The sequence below is a fragment of the Tupaia chinensis genome, unplaced genomic scaffold, assembly GCF_000334495.1.
Source record: "Tupaia chinensis unplaced genomic scaffold, TupChi_1.0 Scaffold000086_1, whole genome shotgun sequence".
NCBI lineage: Eukaryota > Metazoa > Chordata > Mammalia > Scandentia > Tupaiidae > Tupaia > Tupaia belangeri.
Window position 1 is genome coordinate 5,673,459 of NW_006159548.1, and position 14,078 is coordinate 5,687,536.

A 14,078-nucleotide genomic window follows, 5' to 3' on the forward strand; every position below is an offset into this window, starting at 1 on the left:
ACAATTTGGTGCGGTTACACCATCGTTTCTGCTATTTCTCCATCCTGCTGGGATCTGGGGCATGCTTATACACACCTGGAATGTTTTACAAGCCACTGGAGCCGATGTGGGGCACGTGGGATTCACTTAACTATTAAGCTGTGGGGTGGCCTACACCTTCTTTTTTTTAAAAAAAGACTTGTTTTATTTTGGACCAGCAGGCGGCATAGAGGTTCAAGGCACTGGACTCCCACGTGGCAGACCCTGGTTCAAGTCCTGGACCTGGTGGCTTGCTTTCTCACTTTCTTTCTGTCTCTCTGCTGATCAAACTAGAAAATAATAATAATTATAAATAAAGTTAAATTCTTTGGGGAAAATTATTTTATTTAACTTTATTGACTTATTAATTTGACTGGGGTAGAGAGTGGGAGAGAGAGTAAGGAAGCCACCAGGTCCAGGACTTGAACCACAGTCAGCCAGTGCCCTTAATCACGTCACCTGCTGGCCCCATCCTTCATCTTCTTAAAATACCATTAGACATAATGTCTGAACAACTTCCACTAAACCAATCTGTGTTTAAACGAGAATAAGTGACAGCAGTGCTTCTCCCAACTTTTTAACACAGGTTGAGCCTCAGATAAGCCGTTAGAGGTTCTGGCTACCCAAGTCCCTTGAAGGCTGAAAGAACCAATAACCCAGCACATGTATTTGTTATTCATCTGTGGCATACAGGCTGGGCTGGTATGATCTAGAGCAGTTGCTTCTCAAACTGTAACAGGCATACCGATCAGTCTGTGATCTTGATAAAGTGCAACGTAGTAGTCTGGAATAAGGACCAAGACTTTGCATTTCTGATGACCAAACTGAGTCGTACTGGTGCCGCGCTTTAATTAGCAGGTCCTGGGAACTTCAGTACCTCTGCTACCTCTAAATTCACCTTTCGTGTGTATGTGGAAGACAGCTGGGGAGAAGGATGATGACTCACCGGTTTTTGGTTTGTTTTTTGGAGAGTTTTTTTTTTTTTTTTCCTTTGCTATAGGGCGTGTGCACTCACCAGAAAGACAGAGAAAGACAGAGAGACAGAAAGTGAGAAATCACCCCCCAGGGGGGATGGTCATGCCACAATCTCTTCTCCTCCATTCTCCTCTCAGGATCTTGGGCATGCACGCACATGTGCCCGGCTGAGTTTAAGCCACCGGGTCTAGGACTCAAACCGTGGTCGACTACGTGGGAGTCCAGCAACATAGCCATTATGCTAACTGCTGGTCTCACTCATTGCTTTTTATTATGGTAAAACAGGCATAAATTTTACCATCTTACCTTCTTAAGTGCCCAGTACAACGGCAGTAAGTACTTTCATGTTGCCTCAACCACCACCCCCCTCCATTTTTTAGAACTTTCCACCTTTCCAAACTGAAATTCTGCATCCATTAAATAACACCCCATTTCTCCTCCCCTAAGCTCCTGACAAGGACTGCTCTACTCTTTCTCTAGGTACCTCACATGCGAGGAGCAGTGCGATACTTGTCTTTTTACTACTGGCTTATTAAATTTAATGTAACATCTTCAAGACTTGTTCGTGGTACAGTTTCTATTTCCTTCTTTGTAAAGGCTATATAATATTCCATTGTGTATGTGCGTACATTCTGTTTATCTCTTGATAAACATCTGGGTTACTTCCACATTGGCTATTGTGTATCATGCTCTGAACATGGGTGTACAAACACCTGTTTGAGTCCCTGCTTTCAATTTCACTGGGTATACATCTAAAATTAGAATTGCTAGAGCACAGGGCAATTCAATTTTTAATATTCTGAGGAACCACCACTGTTTTCCATAAAGACGACAACATGTTACCTTCCTTAACAGTGCATTTAGGTTCTAAATTTTACTCTTCATTTTCACCAAAACTTATTTTCTGTTTTGGGGTAACAGCCATCCTAATAGAGAGGAAGTGGCAAACTCGCCCTTTGAAAAGGGCACCCTTGTGCAACATTTTACCTGCTTGATTTCTTGTAACAGATCTGCATCTATGTAATATCTTTCTTCAGATTTCACGGCTCCAAAATGATTCTGCATCCTGATTTGGGACATCAGTTCATTTAGTCGGCCCTAAAAATAAAGACTGAGTCAAATTACAACTTACAACAGCAACCATTTCTAAAATGTTTCTTTTGAAAGAATAGTTTCAGAACCATATATTAAAAATCCTTAATTCTCCCTCTGTGCATTATTTGAAACACCAAGACAAGAATTGTGACCTAGAGTTTACTTCAGAAACAGAAATTTTAATGAATGGGAACAAATGCTTAATAAGCTAAGTATACTAAATGCTTCCTTAAAGACTACTTAACAGGAGCCAGCAGGTAGCATAGTGGTTAAGGCACTGGACTACCACATGGCCAACCATGGTTCAAGTCCCAGACCCTGCAGCTTGAAAATCAGGCTGGGTGTACGTGCATGCGTGCCCAAAATCCTACGAGGAGACTGGTGGAGAAGGGATTGCAGCATCACTATCCTTCCTTTGGGGATGATTTCTCACTTTCCTTCTCACTGTCTCTCTCTCCTTCTCCCCAGCAAGGGCATGTGCCCTATGGCAAAAACCTAAAAAACAAAACAACCTATGTAACAGCTCTCTGAAGATCACCTGAAACAAATCCTAGTTTAATGGTCTTAGGAGTGCTTACCTTGAACTGGGTAGGTGCATTCAGTTCACACTGAATTGTATCTAGCTGAACTCCGCAACTCCTCCTCACCAGCCTGGATGGCATAGCCTCTCTTCCTTTGAATTTCCTGTTTGATTAGGACCTAAACAAAAGAAAGCCACCCACCAATATCACTAGAATCATCTCTTCAGTTATACAAGTAGTTTTCTTACGACTGTCAAAGGCAATCAGCTGAAAATTACATCAACAATAAAGTAGAAATAACAAGAGATTTTTACTATGATTTTGTCTGTTTTAACTATGCAGAAGTTAGCAACAAAGTACACACTGATGTATGCTAAACAACTTAAAACTATGGTATTCTATGATTTAAAAGGGCCAGCAGGTGGTGTGGAGATTAAACTGCTGGATCTCACATGGCAGACTCCATTGTTTGAGTCCCAGACCCAGGGGCTTGAGAAACACACTGAGCATTGGTGTACGTGTGCCCAAAATCTCAAGGGGACGATGGAGAAGGGAGTATGTCTCTCCATTGAGTGCATAGGCCCTATGACAAAAATCGAAAATAAAATCTTCAAAAAAAAAAAAAAGGTGCAGCTCCTTTGGGAAGCAGTTTGGCAGCACCTCAAAAAGCTAAAGTTAAAACATAATGTTACCGGGACCAGCAGTTAGCGTAATGGCTATGTCGCTGGACTCCCATGTAGTCGGCCACAGTTCGAGTCCCGGACCTGGTGGCTTAAAACTCACACCGGGCGCGTGTATGTGCGTGCCCAAGATCCCGAGAGGAGAATGGAGGAGAAGTGATTGCAGCATGGCCATCCCACCTAGGGGGTGATTTCTCGCTTTCTGTCTCTCCATCTCTCTCTTTCTGGTGAGTGCACGTGCCCTGTAGCAGAAACCTCTCTGGAAAAAAAAAAAAAAACAACAGAAAACAAACTTAATGTTACCATATGACCCAGCAAGTTTACTCTTTATACCCAAGAGAAGTGGAAGGACATGCACACATAAACACTTGTACAGGAATATTAATTGCAACAGTATTCACAGTAGCCAAAATGTCCAAAAGCTGATGAGTAGATACATTGAAAACGTGGCACATTTATTCAGTAGAATGTGATTCAGCAACAAATAGGAATGAAGTACTGTTACATGGTACAACAGATGAACCTTAAGCGCTGGACTGCCACATGGCTGACCATGGTTTGAGTCCTGGACCTGGTGGCTTTCTCTCTCTCTGTGTCCCTCTCTGGTAAAATTAAAACAAAGTTAAAAAAATAATTCTTAAAAAAAAAAAAATAAAAAAAAAAGATGCTAACTGAAGAAAGTCAGTCACAAAGGACCATGTACTGTATGATTCCATTTATATGCAGCAACCAGAAGAGGCGAATCCACAGAGGAAAACTAGATACCTGGAATGGCAGACTGCAAGTTGAAAAGCAGAATGACTACCAATCGGTAAGGCGATTCCATTTAGGATGATGTGAAAACGTTTTAAAGCTGACTACCTATGGTGGTGACTGCACAAGTCTGTGATACCCTAAAACTCTGGGACTGTATGCTTTCCATGGATAAACTGCATGTTGTGTGAATCCTTCTCAGTAACACTTAAAACAAATGGGGAACTCACTCTCATTTCCCTCGGTTGTCTAGAATAATTAAACAGTAACACTAGAATGAGCTCTTTAGTGGTTATACAAAATCCAGCTTTGAAACTATCTGATTTTGGTGTTTTATCACATGGTTCATCTTTCCTAACTTTCCCAGTTCCTTCTGTGGTATCAGTGTCTATGTTTGACACTTCTCAGTAGATTAATTTTGATGATTTTTACTTTGCTAATTAAAAAGAAAAACATGTTTCCCCTAGATTTCACACCTGTTGCCCTGCAGTAATGCATACAATATTTTCTTACTCTGTTCTTAATATTTTGGCAAAATTCTCACAACTAATTGTATATATTTTGCTTTTTCCCTTCTTTAGGCTCATGAGATGTTGAGGCATTTCAATGGTCTTTTAAAAAAAACCAGCTTTTTCTTTCTAGAGGTTTTTGTTACAGTGTGTATGTACTTGCTGGGAAGGGAGGGAGAGACAATGAGAGACAATGAGAGGGAAAATGAAAAATCACTCCCCAGGGGGAATGGCCATGCCACAATCCCTTCTCCACTCTCTTCCTGGGGTCTTGGGCATGCATGCACATGCACCCAGTCTGAGTTTCAAGCCACCAGGTCCAGAACTCGAACCGCAGTTGCTCATGTGGGATAGTCCAGCGACATAACCATTACTCCATCTATGGGCCCCAAGAAAACAGCTTTGAATTTATTCTTTCAATTTTGATCTTTCTTATTGTGTCACTGATTTCACATTTATCTTTATTTCCCTCCTACTAGTTTCTTGCAGCTTACCCTGATATTCTTTTTAAAATTTTTGACAAATACTGTTACTTTGGGTTTTTTTAATTTGATTTTTAAAAATGAAGACTTTTTAAGGGCTATGAATTTTCCTGAGTACAGTTTTTGCTGTGACCCACTGGCTCTGGTATGTCCTATTTCTATTTTCATGATAGTTGATAATGACGGGTTTTATTCATTATAATGTCAGTTGCTATTCATCCTTTTATTTCCTCTTGTTAATTTGGAAATTCTGTCATTTTGGTTGCTAATGTTACACTCCCCTTTTTAACACTCAAGGACAAAAAAAATTGTTTTTTATTTTATGAAAATCAAATATCAATGATTTGATACGAGCCTGCCACACAGAGATGCTAACTTCAGAATATTTATGCTCTCCTCACTCAGCCATATAAGACCTCGCCTCCAGAAGGGATTGCAGATTGCGGTATGTTTATCCCACTGGGAGGTGATTTCTCGCTTTCTGTCTCTGTCTCTCTCTGGCAAAAATCTCTAAGAAAAAAAGACTGCCCCTACCCTATAGCAAAAATCTCTAAGAAAAAAAGACTTCCCCACCAACTGCTATGTTTTACTGAGGAAGTGTCATAAATTTAGTTTCATACTATCATTATTATTTCCTTTTAGTCTGTTTCTTCTATTATGAAGATCCACATTGAGCCCATAGAACGCTGAAAAATATTTTCCACATTACTACCTGTAAGGTTCTGTGGGAAAGATCCATGAGTTTCCTCTTGTATTGCGCAATTTTGGCCATAGTTGTGGTCTGATTCTTTTGTAGCTCACTAATATCTTCAGATATAATCTGTTTAGACAAAAAAAGTATGTAAATCAAGTATAGGTATTACAGCTATATATCAGTACACCTATATGCAAAGTATGAGATAAGCCTAGGATGCATCTCAAAATATAAACTCTCCTTTTAAATGCGCCTCTATAGTCCTTTTCTTTTTCTATATCTAATTTTAAAAGCCTTTCTGGAGGGCACATGGTGCTCACTTGGGGGTGGAGGGGAAAGAGCTAACGCGAGACAGCAACTGTAACACTGTAATCCCTCTCCTCCACTGCTCTCTCCCTTTTGGGATTTCGGGCACGCCTGCACACGGGCTTACCATGTTTTTTCCCCAATCTGCTGGGTTCTGGGACTGAAACTGTGCTGTTGCCACATGGGCCTCCTTAACCACACTAACCACCTGCCACTGGCTGGCCCGTATCTATAAAATGTTGAAGTACATTCAAAATTTTCTTTGTAGTTCAAGATATTTAGTGATTTGGCAATGTATAGGAAAAATAAGATATATTCTTCAGAAATAAGTTAATATGGAGCAGGACTAAGAATCAGGCCTGAATGGAAAAAGTTCTATAAAAATGACATTATGGGGAGAGAAAGGCTTTAGAGATGACTCGAAGTACTGAATGTCACTACTGAATCTACTGCCAAAAATTAATGTAGTCCAATATATATTTTATTGATTTTTGTTTAATTGCCAGAAGGGTGTGCACTCACCAGAGAAAGAGAGGGAGAAAACACTTCCCAATGGGGTATGGTCACACTGCAAACCCTTTGCCACCACTTCTCCATCCAAAGAAACCAAAAGATTACTCTTTGAAAGATTAATAAAACTTTAAGTTTCTCTCGCCACCACTTCTCCATCCAAAGAAACCAAAAGCTTACTCTTTTTGAAAGATTAATAAAACTGTAAGTTTCTCTCTTATTTTTTGAGAGGTTTTTGCCTTAGGGCACATGGGCTCACTGGAGAGAGAGACAGACAGTGAGAAGGAAAGTGAGAATTCACTCTCCAGGAGGGATGGCCATGCCACAATCCCCTTTCCTCCCTTTTCTTTCAGGGATCCTTGCACATGCACCCAGTCTGATTTTGAAGTCACTGGTCCAGGACTCCAACTGTGATTGGCCATGTGTGAGTCCAGTAATGTAACCACTAGGCCATCTGTTGGCCCCAAAACCTCTCTTTCTCTGATCAAATTTTTAAAAATAAATAAATAATAATTAATTTAAAATACTAATAAAAAAAGGAAACATGAGTAATGTTCAAGTATCTGTAGGGCTGTCACAAGAAGCACAGTGAGTATCACAAAGCGGTGCCAGAGAACATGGGCTGTGAACTGAGACAGGCAGACTCTGGTCAATGTAAAAAAGAGAAATCCTACCAGGCTGACAATGAGATGGACCGCATCACAGAACAGCAAGTTTCTACTCAGAATCTGAAGAAATAGCTCATCAGGAGTTCCATGTCAGAGAACAGGGAGGTAACCCTTAACGGCATCTAAGCATTTGATTATAAAAGTCCACTTTGTGAAATAAAATATTAGATTTAAAAATTCAATCATTTAAGTTTGCTTCATCAATAATATACAATAATATACCCAGACACTGTAATGTATTAGGACAAAACAAAGAATTAGGATCATCCCATGGCCTGGTGGTTAAGGCTGCTGGATTCCCATGACACAGTTGAGCCCCAGACCCAGTGGCTTGGAAAATACCCTGAGTGTGTGTGTGTGTGTGTGTGTGTGTGTGTGTACACCCAAGCCTTGAAAGCAGAGAGAAACTGAGGAGAAGGGACTGTGGCATGACCATGCTCCATGGGTTACTTTCTTGTTTTCCCTCTCGATCTCTCTCTCTCAAGCAAGTGCATGCACCCACAGGTACGATATGTCAAAATAAAAATATTATTATCATGTAGCCTTCATTTTCTTACGGTCTCATAAATAACAACAATTTAATAACAGAAATAGTATGTAGGGCCAGCTCGATCTCAACTGGCTAAGGTTTAAGTCCTGGCCCTGGTGGACTGAAAAACACTTGCCAGGCATGTGTCTGTGCCCAAAGTTTGGAGAAGATGGAGAAATGGAAAAGAATGGATTGTGGCAGGCCATGTCCTTTTGCAGAGAGTGCCTTCTCCCACTCACTCACTCTCTCTCTCTCTCTCTGGTGAGCACATGCACCCTCCAGAATTTTTTAAAAAAGAAATGATTTATAATCTCTGGCAGGCATTGAAAATGAGCATCTAGGGTAAGTCCTGTGGTCTAGTAGTTAAGGGAGCTAGATCCCACATGGCCAACAGCACAGTTCAAATCCCAGTCCTGGTTCATGTGTGCATACACACAATCCTGACAGTGGAGAAATGAAGAAGGAATCGTGGCATGGCCACACCCCATAAGGGGGTGTTTTCTCTTTTCTTTATCTCTGGTGAGCACACATGCCCTCTGGCAATTTAATAATTAAAAAGAGAGAGAGTATTTAATTTACTAAGCCAACAATTCTAATTTCACTATTAAAACATATCATTAGATTTACACAATTTGGGTGAGTCTATCATAAAGAAGGTAGTTGTATAGAACTATTATTGTTAAGTTGCAGTGAACACAATACCGTTTCCCTATAAGACAAAATCGCAGCACTCATATTAGTAGTAATTAAATGTCTATAATCTTCCTCCTTACTCCCAGGGCCAAAGAATGAAAAGCTAAATGCTTACATCTAATCTGGTCTGATGCTGCTTAGTCATCTGATCTTGAACCTTCAGTCTATGGAGAAGTTCTTTGAAACCCACCATTGGTACAGGAATTAACCTAAAGAAATGCAATAGGTCAATTTTCAGGTCTTAAGCTTATTACAAAATACAAGAATTTAAAATTTTCATAACACTCATGTAATTTACAACCAAATTTCTAGGATCTAAGGTACATCTATGATTATGAAATCAACAATGTTATACTGTAGAGACTTTATTCAATTTCCCCATTTTACAAATGAGGAAATATAATTCAGTGAAAAAATTGTATTTAATGTAAATGTAATCAGAGAACTGGTACTCAGATTTCTCCATACCTACTTACGTTTCATCACATTATAACACCTCATCGTAGCTGGTATTTCTTAAACAGTGAAAATAAAAATGCACTTGCCTCAAATGTAAAAAATGTAATTAATTGCTCACATCTGTTTGCTTCCCTATTAACAAATATCAGTCCTTATGAAACAAGATGAAGATATGCTTACTTTTCAGCATCAGGGTTATCCACTTTGGCTTGTTCCCAGATAATAGGATCAACACCTACCACACAGAAAAAAAGTATTTTTTAAAACAGTATTTAATTTTTATTTATTTATTTGTATTTTTCAAGAGATTTGTGCTATAGGGAGTGTCCACTTGACAGAGACAGAAAGTGAGATATCACCCCCCAGGGAGGATGGCCACACACTGCAATCCCTTTTCCTCCATTCTAATCTCAGGATTTGGGGCATGCACGTACACACGCCCAGTGTGAGTTTTCTTTTTTTTCTAAGAGGTTTTTGCTATAGGGCGCATGCGCTCACCAGACAGACAGAGACAGACAGAAAGCGAGAAACCATTCCCCAGGGGGGATGGCCACGCCACAATCCCTTCTCCATTCTCCTCTTGGGATCCTGGGCACGCACGCACACGCACCCAGCGTTGAGTTTTAAGTCACGGGGTCCGGGACGTGAACCACGGTCGACTACATGGTAATCCAGCGACATAGCCATTATGCTAACTGCTGGTCCCCTCCCAGTGTGAGTTTTAAGGCACTGGGTCCAGGACTCAAAACACGTCAACTACGTGGGAGTCCAGTGACGAAACCATTATGCCACCTGTATGGGAAATGTTTCCCTAAAGTAAGACCCAAAATCTAGACGCTATGATGAAAACATGAATGTCAAATATGAGTACTATAAAAACAAAGATTTTTGTAGGATAAAGTCAAAAAAGGAGGGGAGCAGATTTAAAGAAAATATCTACAACCTGGAGAATAATATGTTAATCTCCAGAATGTAGAAAGAGCTCCTAGAGAGCAAAAGACAATAAAAAACTAATAGAAAACGGGCAAAGAACATGAATAGGTAATTCACAAAAAAAAATACTGATATGTAGCTAATAAACATATGGTATGACGTTCAATTTTACTAGTAACTAGGGAAATCCAAATTAAAATAAATGTTAATTTTTAAATTGAATTTCTAATATCGGTGGCAAAAAATAATTAAGAAAAATAACATATTACTATTATAAATATCAGAATTTTCTTTGGAGGATAATTTGGTATATGTATATCTAATGTACATAACATTCATTATCATAGAACTAAGGAAATATATACCCAGGTGTTCTAAGACATACTTACAAGAATATTAACTGTTGCAGAGTGGAAGGTAGCTGTATAGAACTATTATTGTTAAGTTGCAGTGAACAGAATACCATTTCCCTATCAGACGAAATCGCAGCACTCATAACAGTAGTAATAAAATGTCTATAATCCTCCTCCTCACTCCCAGGGCCAAAGAATGAAAAGCTAAATGCACTCAAACAGACAGTCTAGCACCCTTAAACACTATGTCATCTGTTGGCCCCCTTTCCCAAAATTTCTAACAGACATATTAGCTACATTATTAAAAATAAATAAATAAAATCAATCTATCAATACAATACAAATATTCAAAACTATGTCCTAAATAAGTGAACCTGTGACAAACTGACACTGGTTTCACTAACAGTAAAAACCAACCAATACCTTCCTAAATAGGGAGAACCCTTTATTTCTAAATCTTTTATTTTCTCAACTCCGTGACTCTGGAAACATACCAGCAGGAGGATTCTGTAAAAGTTGTTTGATCTGCGCAGGAGAAAGTTCTGTTCTAGTCATAGAAAGAGTTACGCCGAGCTGCTGCAATTGTGTTTTTACGTTGGTTTGTTCAAAATGGGCATACAGTGTTGTAGCTGGAACTCTTCTTGAAGTACCATTTGGAGATCGCTCAACAACATAAATGACAACTTCTGTCCTGAGGGAAATAACCAATTTATAAAACGCAGCGTACATAGCCAAAAACATCAAAGTGGTGTGATTTTAGAAGGGTGCTACTTGAATTCAGAAATGACTGTTTTAGAAGAGAAGAAAATTTTTCTTAAATCTTGAAAAATAAAGGACCAGCTCCACAGTGTAGCAGGTGAGCACAGGGAGTGGGATCTCATGTGGCCAACTGTGATGAGTAAGAAACATGTCAGGCACATGCACACTTGGCCAGGAACCTGATGGGACAAAGAAAAGGAAGAAAAGGCGATCCAGGTGGCCAGGCCCTCTCAGGGGGTGCTTTCTCTCTCTCTCATGCATGTACACATGCCCTGTGGCAAAACAAACAAAACCCTTGGAAAATAAGAAACCTACGTTCCACATGTAAATCAACTCCAACGTTAAAGTTAAAAGGAAGCAGACAATATGTGTAAAGGGCTTGCTTGGCTGCAAAGTCCTGCATAAATGTTACTATTTTTCCAGAATTTGAGAAGTACTTTGGAGTTTCTGCCGAAACTAAAGGGTTACTTCCCTGCAATTAAAACCGAGAAGTAAAACTGAATTCAGTTATCTCTCATTAATAATTATTTTAACCTTGAATATCCTAAAGTTAAATCCACTGAAAATTATACATAGGATGAGAGGTAAGGTCGTCATATTTATCCATGAATTAACATTATATAGTAATCAGATAATAAACTTTCCAATGTCTTGGTGCCCCTCAATTTTGCAGTTTATAAATGTTTCCCCCCTTCCTAAGTGAAAAATCTAATTACTATCATACCATAAGCTAAAATATCCAAAATTAAGAAAAAAGCTTTTAAACAAATGTTTGCATAATTTTAGCTAAGAATTAACATTCTGCCCTGAGATTTCATTTGTGCTTCAGCAACACAGATGCTGTTCATCACTCCCTTTAGACCAGGGCACACAGAAAAAAACAGTATGTTTAATGTATACTTACTGGTCATCTGGCAATGTTTTAATACCCTCTACATTTACAGTGAGGGTCTGGATTCCTCCCAAAACTTTATGCAATGATTCTACCAACTGCTGTTGCTGACTTCGAATATCTGTTTCTTTTTTGTTGAAAACTAAAACAACTAATCCATCTTCGTCCTTGTTATTGGGCATGCAGCTATAGCCTACTGCCTGTAGAATGACAAAACACAAAATAGTATCAAAAATATATACAGATTTTAAACTAGATATTTAATATTAACTTAATATTTGCTAAAATGGGAAAAATAGCTAACGTCTTGTAATGAAGGGAATGATTCTTCTCACCACTTAGTGTCTTAAGAGGTCACACAATTATAAAGGAAAACTATTGTGTTGTTGGAAGTCATGACATACTTTTCCTATGCAAAAATCCATGATGATTTTTTCAACAGCCTAATATTTTATCCAAGAATAACAAAAACCTATAGAGTGAAATTAAAATTTTCTCTTCAAGGGGGCTAGCAAGTGGCATGGTGGTTAAAGGCACTGGACTCCACATGGCTGACTGCAGTTTGAGTCCCGGACCTGGCCACTTGCTCTCTGTCTCTCTCTGTTCAAAACTGAAAAATGATAACAAGTAGTTCTTTAAAAAAATTTTCTCTTGTGACCAGCAGTTAGCATAATGGCTATGTTGCTGGACTCCCATATAGTCGACAGTGGTTCGTGCCCCGGACCTATTGGCTTAAAACTTACGCTGGGCGCATGTGTTAGCGTGCCCAAGATCCCGAGAGGAGAAAGGAGGAGAAGGGATTGCAGCATGGCCATCCCCCCCGGCAGGTGATTTCTCGCTTTCTGTCTCTGTCTCTCTCGTCTATTTGGCAAGCACACGTACCTATAGCAAAAAAAAAAAACAAAAAACAAAAAAACTCTTCAAGGAAGTAACTAAAGGGGCCAGCAGGTGGTGAGGTGGTTAAGGTGCTAGATTCCCACATGGCTGACCATAGTCCGAGGTCTGGACCTGGCAGCTTGCTTTCTCACTTTCCCTTTCTCTCTGGTGAGCATACATACCCTATAGCAAATATTAAAAAAAATAATAATAATTAATAAAATAAAAATCATTTTAAAAAGAAAGTAAAGAGCTTTCATCTCTGAGAAATTTTGATCTCCATGTTGTTGAGCGCTTCTGAAACGATTCTGCATGTCATTGTAAAAGTGACTACAGGCTCAACTGTGGCGGCACAGGAAGCAGCATGCTGTTCTGCAGCAAAAGCCCTAGGGCTGACCCGAACACTCGTGACCAGTCCCTGTTAAGGGTGTCGAGGGTGCTTGTCTCTGTCTCATTAAAGAAATTAAAATTTCAAGGGCCGCAGGCAGTGTAGTGGAAAAAGGTGCTCGATTCTCACATGTCTGACTGGTTCAAGTCCTGGATCTGGCAGCTTGCTTTTTCATTTTCCCTTTTTCTCTCTGTCTCTGTCTGGTCAAATTAAAATAATAATAATAATAATAATAACAATAAATGGAATAAAATAAATGATTCTTATAAAAAAAAAGAAAGAAAGAAAGAGAGGGACCAGCAGTTGACGTAATGGCTATGTTGCTGGACTCCCTTGTAGTTAACCCCGGTTCGAGTCCCAGACTCGGTGGCTTAAACTCACGCTAGCACATGTGCTTGTGTGCCCAAGATCCTGAGAGGAGAATGGAGAAGGGATTGTGGTGTAGCCATCCCCCTGGGGACTGATTTCTCGCTTTCTGTCTCTCTGTCTCTCTCTTTCTGGCAAGTGCATGTGTCCCACAGCAAAAACCTCTCCAAAAAAAAAGAAAAAGAAAGTTTTTTAAATTTGAAAAAAATAAGACTACAAAAGTCTCAGACCAAGTAATTTATTTCACTATACAACATATATAATTCATGCAGCCATTTTTAAATTTTCTAAATAGTGTCTGGCTATATCACAATTCTGCCTCAGCATCCCAGCTGAGACTACAGACACTACCATACCCTGCTCTTTTTCAGACAGGATCTTGCTTCGTTGCCCAGGCAACCCTTGAGCTCACAATCCTCCCAAATAGCTTTAGCCTCCCGAACTGCAGAGAGCTGCTGAGATCATAGGCACCAGCCTCCATAGCCAGCCTTTAGGCAGGACTGAAAATCAAGCTGGGGTGTCCCATGTGATGCCAGCGTGCCAAGCACAGCATCTCAGCAGCACAGACCACCATGGCTAGTCCTGACTCACAGAATCTTAAAACTAAGTTTTATACATA

The 14,078-nt window shown here is 39.6% G+C and overlaps 1 protein-coding gene across 1 annotated transcript in view; it reads right to left on the reverse strand.

The window, feature by feature from the left end:
• The window catches only part of NUP54 (nucleoporin 54), a 32,785-nt gene that overhangs the window by 3,059 nt on the left and 15,648 nt on the right, over nucleotides 1-14,078 (reverse strand). The window contains 8 exon segments of the mRNA XM_014585750.2: nucleotides 1,981-2,091; nucleotides 2,667-2,717; nucleotides 2,719-2,787; nucleotides 5,746-5,853; nucleotides 8,549-8,642; nucleotides 9,073-9,127; nucleotides 10,673-10,869; nucleotides 11,842-12,029. Coding sequence (XP_014441236.1) covers nucleotides 1,981-2,091; nucleotides 2,667-2,717; nucleotides 2,719-2,787; nucleotides 5,746-5,853; nucleotides 8,549-8,642; nucleotides 9,073-9,127; nucleotides 10,673-10,869; nucleotides 11,842-12,029 — 873 coding nt within the window.